The 13,478-nt window shown below is 38.3% G+C and overlaps 1 protein-coding gene across 1 annotated transcript in view; it reads right to left on the bottom strand.

Annotated features, from left to right (window-relative positions):
• Window positions 1-6,763: 6,763 nt before the first annotated feature.
• The window catches only part of LOC135211515 (uncharacterized), a 39,938-nt gene continuing 33,223 nt past the window's right edge, over window positions 6,764-13,478 (bottom strand). Inside the window, exons 21-26 of the mRNA XM_064244820.1 lie at window positions 11,688-11,826; window positions 10,745-10,971; window positions 10,377-10,537; window positions 8,314-8,378; window positions 7,831-7,950; window positions 6,764-7,232 (exon numbers count right to left, since the gene is read on the bottom strand). Of these exons, the coding sequence (XP_064100890.1) occupies window positions 6,987-7,232; window positions 7,831-7,950; window positions 8,314-8,378; window positions 10,377-10,537; window positions 10,745-10,971; window positions 11,688-11,826 (958 nt within the window). The 3' untranslated portion in view covers window positions 6,764-6,986. The remainder of the gene's footprint in view (window positions 7,233-7,830; window positions 7,951-8,313; window positions 8,379-10,376; window positions 10,538-10,744; window positions 10,972-11,687; window positions 11,827-13,478) is intronic.

Here is a 13,478-nt window from a genome sequence, read left to right as displayed (position 1 = left end):
TGCCTGCAACCTCCCAGGAGTTTCCAGTTTCAATTTTATATACTTATGGTGTTGTCACAACAACACCATTTTAGCTTTTATATTTACCGAAATTCGTTTCGCTTAAATATAATTGCTCGAGCATATCTTTTTATGCTCGGTGGTTCTAGCCGAACGCATTCCTTCGTGGAAAGGATTACTTGGCAACTCAGGATGACGACGTCAGCGACAGCTACTGCGTATTGAATTGCCCGAGGCATTTCAGTATCAGCTGCCGCTTTGAGATAGACGGTTGTTTATGTCTTTCTCACCTGCTTTGATTGAATAACAACCGTATCTCTGCCCAACAATCACGGACTTAAGTCTCTGATTAACGGGGATTCTCGCATACATGAATGACCATCTACTGCTGAGAAACGCTAGTATTCATCGTCTTCGGTATTGCGAGAATTTTAAACAGGGATATCTATTCGACTCTCTCTTTCTGTTTACCGCACGGTAACAGAATTCTGTAATAGTCTCTTGCTGCATCGTATCCCGATAATGCGAATGATTTTTGCGGAATCTGAGTTTGTCCTCAAAATATCTTGTATTCGGAGGTGTACAATTGTTCATTGTTCACCCCGGATTAGCAGATGTATTGAAAGACATCGCCTACTCCCACACCTGCCAGCTCTACTTCCAAACGTTCAGCCCATGAGAAGCAGTTCTTCAAGCGGCTCTCCCCTGTGTTTCATTACTGAAGAACGCCCCGCTTTCATTGCACAACGGACAGCAATGAAATGGCGGTTAGCGTTTTCAGTCATGTGTAAGCACAGGTTTAGAATCTTGAGATTCCTTCTCTCGATTCAGCTGGAAGACGTAGGTTGCATTCATTGCCTACCTTCGTCTTCAACGTCACATAGTGTTGTTTTTCTCCTTAAGCTGAGATTCAACATCTATGAGATTTTCTTGCCATCAGGGACCTCGGTCTTTTGAAGGCAATTGACTTTCGCCTTTTGAGCTTATGCATTAAGAGAATCATCGCCGCGCCGTCCGGCATCGGTGACTAACAAATATTTTATTTGTTTGGTCTCTCAGCATAACTCTTTAAGGGCGAAGGTCACGTGACTTACCCGGATGCTTGGACAACTTGCCTCTACTGATTCCGAACCAGTCAGTCGCAGCTGTCAGAGCGTCCGAGTCAGTTACGAACTATGCTGCGGACTTAGTTCGGTTGTTCCAGAGCAATCATTACTTCGTCTTAATAGCTTGTCAGTATGAGTACTGTACATAACCAAAGTCGAGAAGAGGGATAGGTCATACGACTATTCCCTTCTTTTCGTCTTAGGTAACTGCATGACTTCTCTTGAGAAGTCAAGCACAAAGGGATGGGGATTTGTGACGCTCGATTTCGTACCGATCTTCGTAGCGAAGACTCAGAACCCTTCGGTAACTGACGATTGGTTCGAGTCCTTCACAATACCCTCCCTAATGGACGTCACCGCCTCCGATACGAAGGCTATGCTGCTTTGTCCTGTGAAGGTTGCGACGGAGCTGTCTGAAGAAACCTCGACACCCAGGATGAGTTTGTGGACGCCTCTTCATCATTCTCTCGCGTTCCGCAAGAACTTCTCCGTGGCGCAGGTAATGAAGGCAGGCGCCTGGTCCAACCGGACCGCATGCACCTCCTTCTACCTTCAGGATATTGCCCACAGTTCCTTGGATCTTTTTCCTTGGGAACCGTGGTGGTTGCTCAACACGTTGTGTAGTTAACCCAGACCCTCGCAGGCTGAACAGCATCGAGTCCTGGTGTGACCGTAAGAATGGATGAGGAATGAGAGTGTGACTGGCTCCTCTTTCCCGATCTTTTTTCTTGCCCCTTCATACCTCTGGTAGAAGGGACACGGTCGTCACCCTGCTGGGTAAGGACGAGATGCAGGTGAGCTACTCAATAGAGCACCATCCTATCCCTTTCAGTAGGGATAGGAGTAAAATATCCACCACTTCCTCCAACACAGGGGAGAGGAAGTGGATGCCAAATTGAGACAAACCCATCATTTTATGATTGTCTCTTGCAAACAGGAACAAGTTCTTGCTTGCTGGTACGAAGAGATACGCTTGCCTCTCTCTTAGTACTTGGCCCAGAGGTCTGACCATTGATCCTGCGGTGCACACCCCGATCAATCGGACAGAGGTTTGGATCCCTCCCTTGCTCTTACGACCAGGGAGGCACTCCAGGGTTGGACGAACACCAGTCTGTTCACCAAAAAGACTCAGATTCCTCCCACCAAGAAGTGAGTCTTCCTATTGTTAAAGGACCGAGGGTTTGTATTACGTATCGGAACAAATGACAATTTGTCGAAAATTGCATTTTTCCTAACTATACAAACCTGAGGTCCTTTACATATAGTCCCACCTCATGCCACCCCTCACTCTGCAACTTTTTGCATGGGCCTAAAGCAAAAGTGATTCTTCACCTCTCGGGCGCGCGCACGATCGGACAAGCAGTTAACTACCGTTCTCCCCTTGTTCGAAGCTTACGACCGTCCCAGCTGCCGCTAGTTACCTTCCTATTGTTAAAGGACCTCAGGTTTGTATAGTTAGGAAAAATGCAATTTTCGACAAATTGTCATATTGATATAAGGATTTTTTTTTTTTGCGACACTCACCTAAATTAGTGGGAAAAGAATGCAAGATTAAATGCTCACCGCAGATAAGAGCGAACCCATGAATACGCATTTAATTAAAAGTTATGTTACCAGTAAATTTCTCAATGTCTGAAATAGATACCATGTAGTACGATTATTTAGATACCGGAAATTAGGATAAAATGTCAGAAGTCGTACGTTCAAAGTGTGGGCACACATACAGGTTAAAAGACTCTGAAAAGTGTATATTTTGCCAAAGAGAGATATCGTGCAAGAAGTAAAACGAAGAAGAAATGGGGAATAAAACTGTCCTCTGAACAATCAGTCAGTGAGAAACAAAACTAATGAAAATTCGAAAGTGTATGAGAGTTGATCAGTTTGTTATATTAATGGTAACAGAATGCTGACCAAGTAATGAATCTGAAAATTCTGTATGAAATAAATGAGATTATTTCGACTATACATAAACTGGATCATATCCTAGGGTATAGGAAATTGAAGTGGAAATGGATGAATGTAAGCAATCAAACAACGGGATTGATTAAAAGTGGTGATAGCTAACACCAAATACCATTCATTAATGAAATAGAAGGATATCCAAATACGTTATTGATGTTGAAATAGGAAAATTCTTTTATGTGGAAACTTAATTAATATGTATATCGATATCAGTGAAAATAAAGTAGTAGGCTTTACAAAATATCCCCTGACAAGAAAAGGTAATTTACTTTGTCATAGTGACATTGATAGTGACCTGGTGAAAAATTTACTTTCGACGTGAAAATAGACAAGATGAAGGCGAATATTGTATGAGGAAAAATAACTTTACCATATAAATGATTCCTTATAACAACAACAATAACAACAACAACAGCAATAATAATAATGATAATAACCAAGAGTGCATGGGACGAAGGACTGATAAAAGTAGACGAAGACCCAGAAATATACAAAGACAGGAGAAAGACAAGCAGAACAGAGGAATGGCATAACAAACCAATGCACGGACAATACATGAGACAGACTAAAGAACTAGCCAGCGATGGCACGTGGCAATGGCTACTGAGGGGAGAGCTCAAGAAGGAAATGGAAGGAATGATAACAACGGCACAAGATCAGCCGCTAAGAACCAGATATGTTCAAAGAACGATCGATAGAAATAACATCTCTCCCTTATGTAGGAAGTGCAATACGAAAAATGAAACCATAAACCACATAGCCAGCGAATGTCCGGCACTTGCACAGAACCAGTAAAAAAAAAAAAAAAAAAAAAAAAAAAAAACTTTTTCTGAAATATTCATTATGAGGTGTGTGTGTGTGTGTGTGTGTGACATCTTGAAATCAAAGCATTTTGTTGTAACTGCTAATCAGTCAGTTTTTAGGACAAAATCTCTGCTCTGAAACACTTTGGTGCTCTGACAAAGAATCTCCAGAAGTAAAGAGATAAAGACAAATGAGAAATACTGTCTGACCTACATGCAGCTTTTGATATTGCAACGGATTTAAAATGGACAGGCGTTGGAGATGATGCTCTTGATAAGTTTATCTGCGATACTGCAAAGCTTTCAAAATAAAATTGGAAATTACAAATACCTACATCAGGACGGAAGGAGCACCTCCAAAAATGAAATAAAGATGATGATTATGATGATGATGATGTCAATGAATACATTAGCCATATAGTTTTTTTCTAACGTTCGAACAGTGCTGTACGTGTCCTTGACTTCAGTTAAATTCTAATTCCCAAATGGAGATTTGTCTATTTCTGACCTAAAAGTAGAGTCAAGGATTGTCTTAAGAATATGTATTTGCAATACATTCTAAAATGGAATATTTCGCAAGATAATCTATGACAGACTAGACTGCGTCTACAGTTATTAAAAAATATATTTTTATTATTTGAGAACTATCAGTTACAAGTGAACAAATATGAGAACTGGTAGCCTAGTGAATGGTGGGTCATTAAGTGCTTATCGGAATACGTTTGCCCTTGTCATTCAAATTATCTCATCAACAGATATTAGTTTTCAATCCAGCAATTTTTGAATCAGTATTCTACTATACTATATTTTTATTGGTAGATCTAGGGTACATACTTATCCGCGGCGGCCTAGACTATAGCAATTGCGGTTTTTCTATGCAGTTTTCCTACTGAACAAGAATTTAAAGTATTATTTATTCGAACTGTAATGGGAAAAATATTCCTTTAATTATTAGTGATTTATTTAGGAATTGATACGTCATCCTCCTCTAATATCTTTGCACAACTGTTGTAAGAGTGATTGGAACTGTGAAATGTTTTCTTTTTTGTTGTGGACCCGAGTGTGGCAGTGTGGCCAGTCCCTTGTTTTGTTTTCCTTTCATTTTAAGTGTGGTAACGCTGCCCTGAATCTTTCGTCTGCTTTTGGTAACACTAGAAAGAACCATGTAAGGATCACGAATGCTTTGATGTGGGGAGGACGTTAACCGGTCCATCCTTCATTTTGGCTATTTTACCAAATTGTTAATACAAATGATTATCTATCCCCTGCAAAGGATCTAGTCCAGGAATCTAGTCCAGGGATCTAGTCCAGGAGTTCTGAAGACTAGGTAAATTAATTAACTCCAGGAGACTCGGCCTGGGAGAAATTTGACATTATGTAATGAGTAATAAAGAAACAAGCTGAGTATAATACCACTAAAATGGAAATCAGCACTTCAATTGCCTCCCAGTGGGAAGACATCACTTGGCCTCATCAGTAGTAAGACCCTTACACACAAGGAATATCATGTAATAGCAGGTAGGACAGGTCTACCCTAATTCCCAGGCAGCATAAAGGTCATTAGTCTTCATATCCACCGTGTCAACTATGACAGTACCATTCTCTGACCCCTGTCTCCAGGCAAGAAGACTGACAACAGGCTATATGTATATATGTACAGTAGTATTATTATTCTCGTATCTTGATGTCATGGTGTGAGAAAAATCCGCCGGCGACAGGACGACTGTAATTAAACACCCAGGGGCCAGTACTAAACACGGCGAGATACATTGGACGGCCCCCTATCCCTAGTGGGAAGTCGTATCCGCGGTTACGTTCCTTGCAGTCCGTGCGGACTGCTTCTGCAGAAATACTTTTTTATTTTCATCACTGTGAATAAAATTTATGATTACTTTAGAAAACGGAATGAGAATTGTTTAGCCTTACAAAGAACAAAAACGGAACAATTAGTATGGTCTATGCTTCACGTCTGAATCAGAAAACTACACATAAAAGAAAACGGTAATCAAGCTAGGCTAAAATAATATCAGAGACCTTATAACTCTGATTGTACGATTCTTGATGGATTGGTAACGCAGGTTAAAGACACATTTCGTATTTAAATTCGGGCTAAAGCTAAGCTTTTTATCAGTTTTATGCAGGATAATGAATTTCTCTTCATAATTTTTGTTTTGCAAGTATGAGAAATGTCAATTCTTCCAGCTTGCCAGTCTCGTCCTTAATCACGAAGAAATATATAAATCATAATAATCAGATTGGACTTTAGAAAAATAAGTTAACTTAAAGTAAGTGTTTATGTACTTTGAAAATTAGTGTTGATTATTTTCTTTTATTTTATCTTCCTGAGGTCAAATTAAGTTTCTGAATTCTGAAAAAAGTGAAGAGCGGTATGTGTAGGAAATGAAAACTATTACTACAAAATTATGTTTATTTACTATACATAGTTAGTCTCTCTCTCTCTCTCTCTCTCTCTCTCTCTCTCTCTCTCTCTCTCTCTCTCTCTCTCTCTCTCTCTCTCTCTGCGTCCAAATACATTCATATAGAAGTCCATATTAAGAATTAGTATTGTTTCTTGCCGCTCAGCCTTCGGAAACGATTCGTCTTCGTGATCAAAGGGTAAATGGACTTCACAGAAGTCATAATGGTTACACCAGTCACGTGATACCTATTCAGTATGCATCTCTGCGTCGAAAATGTTCCACGTAAACTATGGATTCGTAATTAATTTCTGTTGTTCCTAAGTACATAGCATACTTTCCCGACGAGGGGATTTTCAGTAAGTATTTATAAAAAAAAATGGCACTCAATTAATCCTATAGTATTTTGCCTAAAAATCAAGATTTTCCAGCTAAAAAATGATTCTTATACTATCTTACGAAAATTCCAAAATCTCAGAGCTCTACTGTTCAAAATAATGAATCATCGTGATAAATCAATATAGTTCTTGTACATGTTTGTCAAAATGCACCATTTTTCATCAAAATCCTCTTGACAACTAAATTGGTCCATTACATCTACAACAACCACTGTGTAGCTGCTATTGCATAACAACATATTTGGTAGTGAATTGAATCAGTTTGTAGTTCGTAAAAAAGAGAAAAAATCACCCAAAAAATCATTCATGAAGATCAAACAAAAACTGTTTTTTCTTCTCCTTTGAATCATTGGCTGTTTTGGTATTCATAGGCACTTCAGAATCCTTTGAAAGTTCTTTATATTCGTACCAGTACCTATCCTCTACATCCTGCAAGGTCTCTGGCATCGGTCTATCCTTCGTTTCCGGTAAGAAAGGCAGAAGGAAGCTGCCGAGTATCCCTGCTATACTGAAGGTGACGCTCGGTGCCCAAGAGTAATACTGGACCTGGAAAGAAGGGGAAATTGAATGAATGCATTGACTCTCCAAGAAAATTAAAGATGTTTTGATCTCACCTTGATTTCGTTTGCTCATGGCTATATATCCCGATTAATCTCTCTCTCTCTCTCTCTCTCTCTCTCTCTCTCTCCTCTCTCTCTCTCTCTCTCTCTCTCTCTCTCTCTCTCTCTCTATTGTGCTAAATAAATCGTTGGCACGAGAGCAGTTTTCATTCATGATTTCCTAACTATCCATAGCTGGCCTTCGCGCTTCTGAAATCTGTAAAAGGACAAATCTTATGGAATATTAATCAGAATTATATTTCCTAAATATCGTATACTCAGTTAGATAATGGAATAAAGCTTGAATGATGTAAATGATCCCTAATTCATCCAAGGCTTGCGGACAGCAAATGATGTTAACAGTCATTTTAAAACCCCTGGTGTCTCACTTGCTTACAATTCATTCATTTCTTTGTGCCGTGCTCAAATCTGGTAAGGAAAAAATACTTTCTAAAGGTATCAGTACTTATACTACTTTCCAAATCCTCCAGTGCTTCACAAAAACTCTCATATTTTCCCTCGTCTTCTCACGGTGAGGTACCTACCGCTATATCGGTAACGAGAGGAATGATCATCTCTCCCACGGATCCGATGACGTTCGTATACGAGAACCCGCGAGTCCGGATAACCGTTGGGAACAACTCAGCTGCGTAGATGTAGTTTACCTGAAAGTTACAGTTAACGAATATAGTAGACAAATAATAGAAATATTTATTCTTGCATACGTGAATGAAGTAACAACATGCAGAAGCAGCTAAGAGGTGACTGAGGGGAACTGTTCACCAAATATTAAGAAACTTTAAGACAGAGTATTTTTAAATGAACCAGGAAAATATAATAAAGGAAATGGATAAATTCCTTGTATCCATTTCTGAATTACTTTTCTTGGCGGGTACCAAACCACTCCTTTCAAATTACAAAATTAATCTGTAGCTCTTAATTGAAGTTGGAAGCACCTGAACCATTTAATCTATGAACGAAAAGAGGCACCGTAGGAAATGTAGGTCTAACATGGGATTGACACTAACCTGAAAGGCACCGCATACGAGGCAGAAGGCTGTCAGGACCAGCGCCCACTTGGCCCACCAGAATTCTGAAAGATGAATAAACACAGGAATGATCTTATGCCCCTGAAATTCGTTAGATGAATTAGTATTGATAGACTGTGCCGAAATGGGAAAACGAATAGTATTGCAATGATTGAAATAAAACTCCGCTGTGAACTAAACTTGCAAGAGTCCAGATTTGAAAAAAAAAAAAAAAGATAACGTTTGGGTCCTCCAAGAAGGGGTGGCTTTTCACAAGTGTTCTCTGCAACAGTTATTGTTGCATGTACAAATGTGTAAAGTTTCTGAAGTGAAGCAACTATTTAATAAGGGGATTCTTAAATTTCTTTAGACTCAGCTGAATAGCTGTAAATACGATAACATGATCATTAACTCCCTATGAACGAAAATATTTAGATTGCGAATTAGGTTAATAACCAGCAAATGGGCCTATTTAAAATGGTTGAGGCCTACCTAAATTTAGGTTTCCCTAAGTCTTGGAATTCTTGACTTTGAAAAAATTAACTGCCAGTATCGTCAGTACAAAGGTTGGTGGTATGTTTGTATTTATTCTTCTCAGTGTTTAGATACAGTTACAAGAATGAATGTAGGGGTTTGACACACCAGTGGGGAGCCTTCTATGTAAGTGAAAGCAATGTCCAGTGTTGTGGAAGCTTCCTGCACGGGGACTCATCCACGATTCAGCAGTTTAAATGCGAGAGTGTGGTATTGATTGTTCCCCTTTCTTTTCTTGGGAAACAATGCTAAAAAGAAAATATATATATATATATATATATATATAAATATATATATATTATATATATATATATATATAGATATTAATATATATATATATTATAATTAAGAGGGTTTAGCACGAGTTTATGCAAATATTTCCGGAAATGAAAGGAAAAATCATTCTAAGCAGAAAATGTTCTACAAACATACATTTTAAGGCTTCGTATGTCAGTGAGGTGAATTTTTAAAATAACTGTTTTTCCTTAATGCTGCTTTTGGCCAAGATGGCGCACGCGATGTTTGAGTTGTCAGGGATAAGGGGGCAAAGGGTTGATGAAGTGCATTAGGCAACTGGATTGATAGTCTTTTAAGTATGATTTTTTTTTTTTATCTCAGGTTTTTGAAGAATGTAACATTACAGTCCCCTCAATTAGTAAATTACCTGTGAACAGACTACACCATAAATTTAATTTTATTGATTATCTTTACGTATCAAGAAAGTCTTTTTCATCTGATAGAGACGAAAGCATTTTCTTAGGTGCTTTTTTTCCTTCGACTGGTGTGTGATGAATACTTTTGATGGAGGAAAGGTTTTTTATGTGTTTTAAATCTTTGATCTGTGTGTAATGAATAGGCCTATCTTTGATGGAGGGGGGAAATTCCTTTCGATTTGCTTTCTTTTCTTTATCAGAGTCCAGTGAATGCCATTGACGGAGAGAGAGAGGGTTTCTATGATACTTGGATTTCCCCCCTTAGTACAGTATCTAAAGAATACATTTAATTTGGAAACATTTTAGTAAACTCGCACCGGCCTAATCGCCGATTCCTCTTTTTTTTTTTTATAACAGTGGAGTACACTGTTGCAAAACCCATAAAAAAAACTCATATCTTCATACTCCACGTTACTGGAACGGCAAGGCATTGTCTCCAGTTTCTTGCTCACAAAATGAATAAGATCTAGCATTTGTAACCTGGACACGCTCTTGGCGGAAAAGCGAAGCTGTTTAGACGCTAAAGTAACAAATGAACTGATCGGCTCCACCCCGCTCCCCCTATCCGTGACTACCCTGACATCTTACTTGGCCATTTAATGATAACGGTTATTTTAAAAATTCACCTAACGACGCCTTAAAAAATGCATGTGTTTATAGAACATTTTCTGCTTAGAATTATTTTTCTTATATATATATATATATATATATATATATATATATATATATATATATATATCATGTGTGTATAAGCCTAGACGAAAGGAAAATATAAGGAAATGATTCAAGATAAATGACTCTTGCAACCAAAATTACCTGCGGGTATGGGCAACTCTAGCAAGAGAAGTATGCCCCCAATGGATAGGGTTCCCGCCATGAAAACTCTTCTGGATAGCTTGATGCCCAAGGGTATCGAAAGAAGACATCCTGTTACTCCCATTGCTCCTGACATTGCTACGTACTCAAAAGGATTTGAACTGAAATGAGATAATAATAATAATAATAATAATAATAATAATAATAATAATAATAATAATAATAATAATAATAATAATAACAGATACTTTGTCAATTTGCATTGATTTTCTCTAGAGGTTTGGCGTAAGGCCGAGATTTGTAATCTATGGAGGACTTTACGACAATATGCATTGAATTATCTCTTTCTTTCTCTGTAGCTTATTCACCTGGTGAAATTATTGGCGTTGAGAATGATGCCGATGTACAGGGCTCTCTTGAGAAGCCACAAAAGGGGTGTCACGAGCATGATGGCTCTCATTCCAGGGGATGAGAAACAGAGCCACATTATCTGCAGCATCCCCTCGCCTTTAAGATCGTCTGTTCCATTTTCTGTCCCGTTTTCTTTACCATTTTCAAGGTCGCCCGTTTTCGATATGTTGATATCCTCTTTCATCTGAGAGAATAGAGGAGGCCATTTCACTTCTGCAGTCATTAAGGAATAATAATAATAGTAATAATAATAAAAGACGGCTTTTAGTCACTCTGCTTGAAAGGAATAGTTTTCAGTTCTGCAGTCAGTGGAGAATAATACAAATGATAACTTTTGTCAATCTGCTAGAAAGGCGTGGGCTGAAACTAAGCAGGTTTCTGTTATAGATGCTTAACCTACTGGGAAAATTCTTTTTAGTTTTCAAAGGTATGTAATGAAAATTAAGATACGAGATTTGCTTGTGTTCTTTCCTTGCAGGAAGTAGTGACTGGTTTTTATCAAACTGGTGTTACTATAACACAATCGAAAATAGGACCATACATCCGAGAGGAAGTTTTAGTGGCGGAAACGAAACATGCACTGGATAAGACATGCCAGAGAGTGGTGATTTCCAGAGGGCTTTTGTGAGATGGTACGTGGCTTCAGGGTGCTACGTGAATCCCTTTCAAGTGACTTCAACTGTGACTCTTGGTCCCACCTCTGTGGTCGCGGGTGCGATTCTCGGCCATTTCATTGAGGAGTGAGAGATGTGTAGTACTTCTGGTGATAGAAGTTCACTCTCGACGTGGTTCGGAAGTCACGTAAAGCCGCTGGTCCCGTTGCTGAATAACCACTGGTTCCATGCAACGTAAAAGCAAGGTCTGCGTAAAACAAAAACAAACAAATCAACTGTGACTCACTTGACTTAGTTTGTCGAGGAACGATGCGTTCAAGGAGGTGAAGGTCCTCTTGTTATGTGCAGCAGCTTTTTTCAGGAGGGCAACTGCTTCTGCCGTTCTTCCTCTTTGCAACAGCCAGCGTGGAGATTCGTCGATCAAGCTGGAAACGGTAATGAAGTCGGTTACTCTTAATGATAAAAAAAAAAAAAGAAGGCTCGCGTATTCCCCATATTGATTAACGATTCGTCCCATGTATAATATTCGGAACTTTCTGTAAATGGCTTCAATTCTTTTTATGAGTTACACGCTTGCTTTCAAGTCATTTCTTGAGTTCCAGTTTGCTTGATCTTGGTTTTTGCTAAATCTTGCCTGAATATGCCTTGCCGTGGTCTAACATTCATAAAGGCTCTAGTGCTTATACGTAAGATCTACCTTAAGTACCGAGTCGAAGGGGGAAATAGATTGATTTAAGAATGTGAATTTAGAAATTTATCCAGTAAAAATAATACTATTATTTTTACTGCAAATACTATGAGGTGCGATGACAAATATTAATGGATCTTTGAACTAGAATTAGTTAATTAAAATGAAAGTAACATCTATTTCGGGTCAGAGCATTGGTTCTTTAAGAGTAGTGAGCTAATGCGCCACGCTTAAGAAGTAAATATGCGGCTGAATGCACCTCGCTGATGGAGAAACTGTTTTCCCTTTTCGTACAGGGTATAGCACTGAAAGAAAGAATGTCAGAATTCTTTGGAAAAAAAAAATTCACCGGGTAAAAACAACACTAACAAAAGTATTAAGATTTAACATGGCCCCTTCATCATTTTAAGGTAATAATAATGACCTGAATTACAGAAGTATATACTTTCTTGTCCCATAAGGTACATTGTTTTTTGTTTTACGAATGTGGGAATCTACATCCCGTACATGAAAGTTAAAATTATCAGCAGGAGATAATATAAAAAATTAATAATAGTAATAAAAAAAATGGTTACCTTTAGAGAGCAGTGAAGCACTATCTAGTCATGAAAGTTTCAAAAATTGGGATAACAATATCAGAAATTAAATGTGAAAAACTCGAGATTTAAGGTAGAGATCATCGTCACATAAAAATGTTGCAAATATAGTAGTAGTAGTAGTAGTAGGTGGGATATGCCTTTGAAACGGCTCCCTTGCTTCTTTTATTCCTCCTTTGATTGTGTTTGTTTGAGCTTCTTCTCTCTGAAATACCACATTTCTTTTATAAAATCTTTCCTATTCTCCACTTTCTCCCTCAGTAGAACTACCAATAAGAGTATATTTGCTACTAATTCCTCTTTATTTTCTTGATATGTTGCTGTATAAAGCTATATCTATTTCCAATTTCATTGTATGCTGGACAGTAAAGTAAGAAATGTTCTAAATTTTCATTTTGTTCCTCACAGCATAAACATTTTCCATCTTCTACTGGGCAGTCTTGGGTCAGTGGTTAGGATACAAGTATCACCAGTGAGAGGTCATGCGTTCGATTCATGATAACTTCCACAGTGAATCAAGTAGTTAGTCGACTGAAGCGGAGCATTACCAGCGCGGAGAGGGGCATGGGGCTAGCAGCCGTGTCCGAAAACATGATGCAAATGGTAAGGCTGACATTAACCTCCGTGCCCACTGCACATTTCTCAAGGGAAAAGATGCATGATAGATGGTATATATATATATATATATATATATATATATATATATATATATATATATATATATATATGTAAATGTAATAGCCACCATGCCCTCTTAACTCTTTGTTCTTTTTTGGATATGCTTGTCACTATA

This window comes from Macrobrachium nipponense, chromosome 4 (assembly GCF_015104395.2).
Source record: "Macrobrachium nipponense isolate FS-2020 chromosome 4, ASM1510439v2, whole genome shotgun sequence".
NCBI classification, from domain to species: domain Eukaryota; kingdom Metazoa; phylum Arthropoda; class Malacostraca; order Decapoda; family Palaemonidae; genus Macrobrachium; species Macrobrachium nipponense.
The sequence above is the reverse complement of the archived record's forward strand: the minus strand, read 5'-3'. Positions and strand labels throughout refer to the sequence as shown.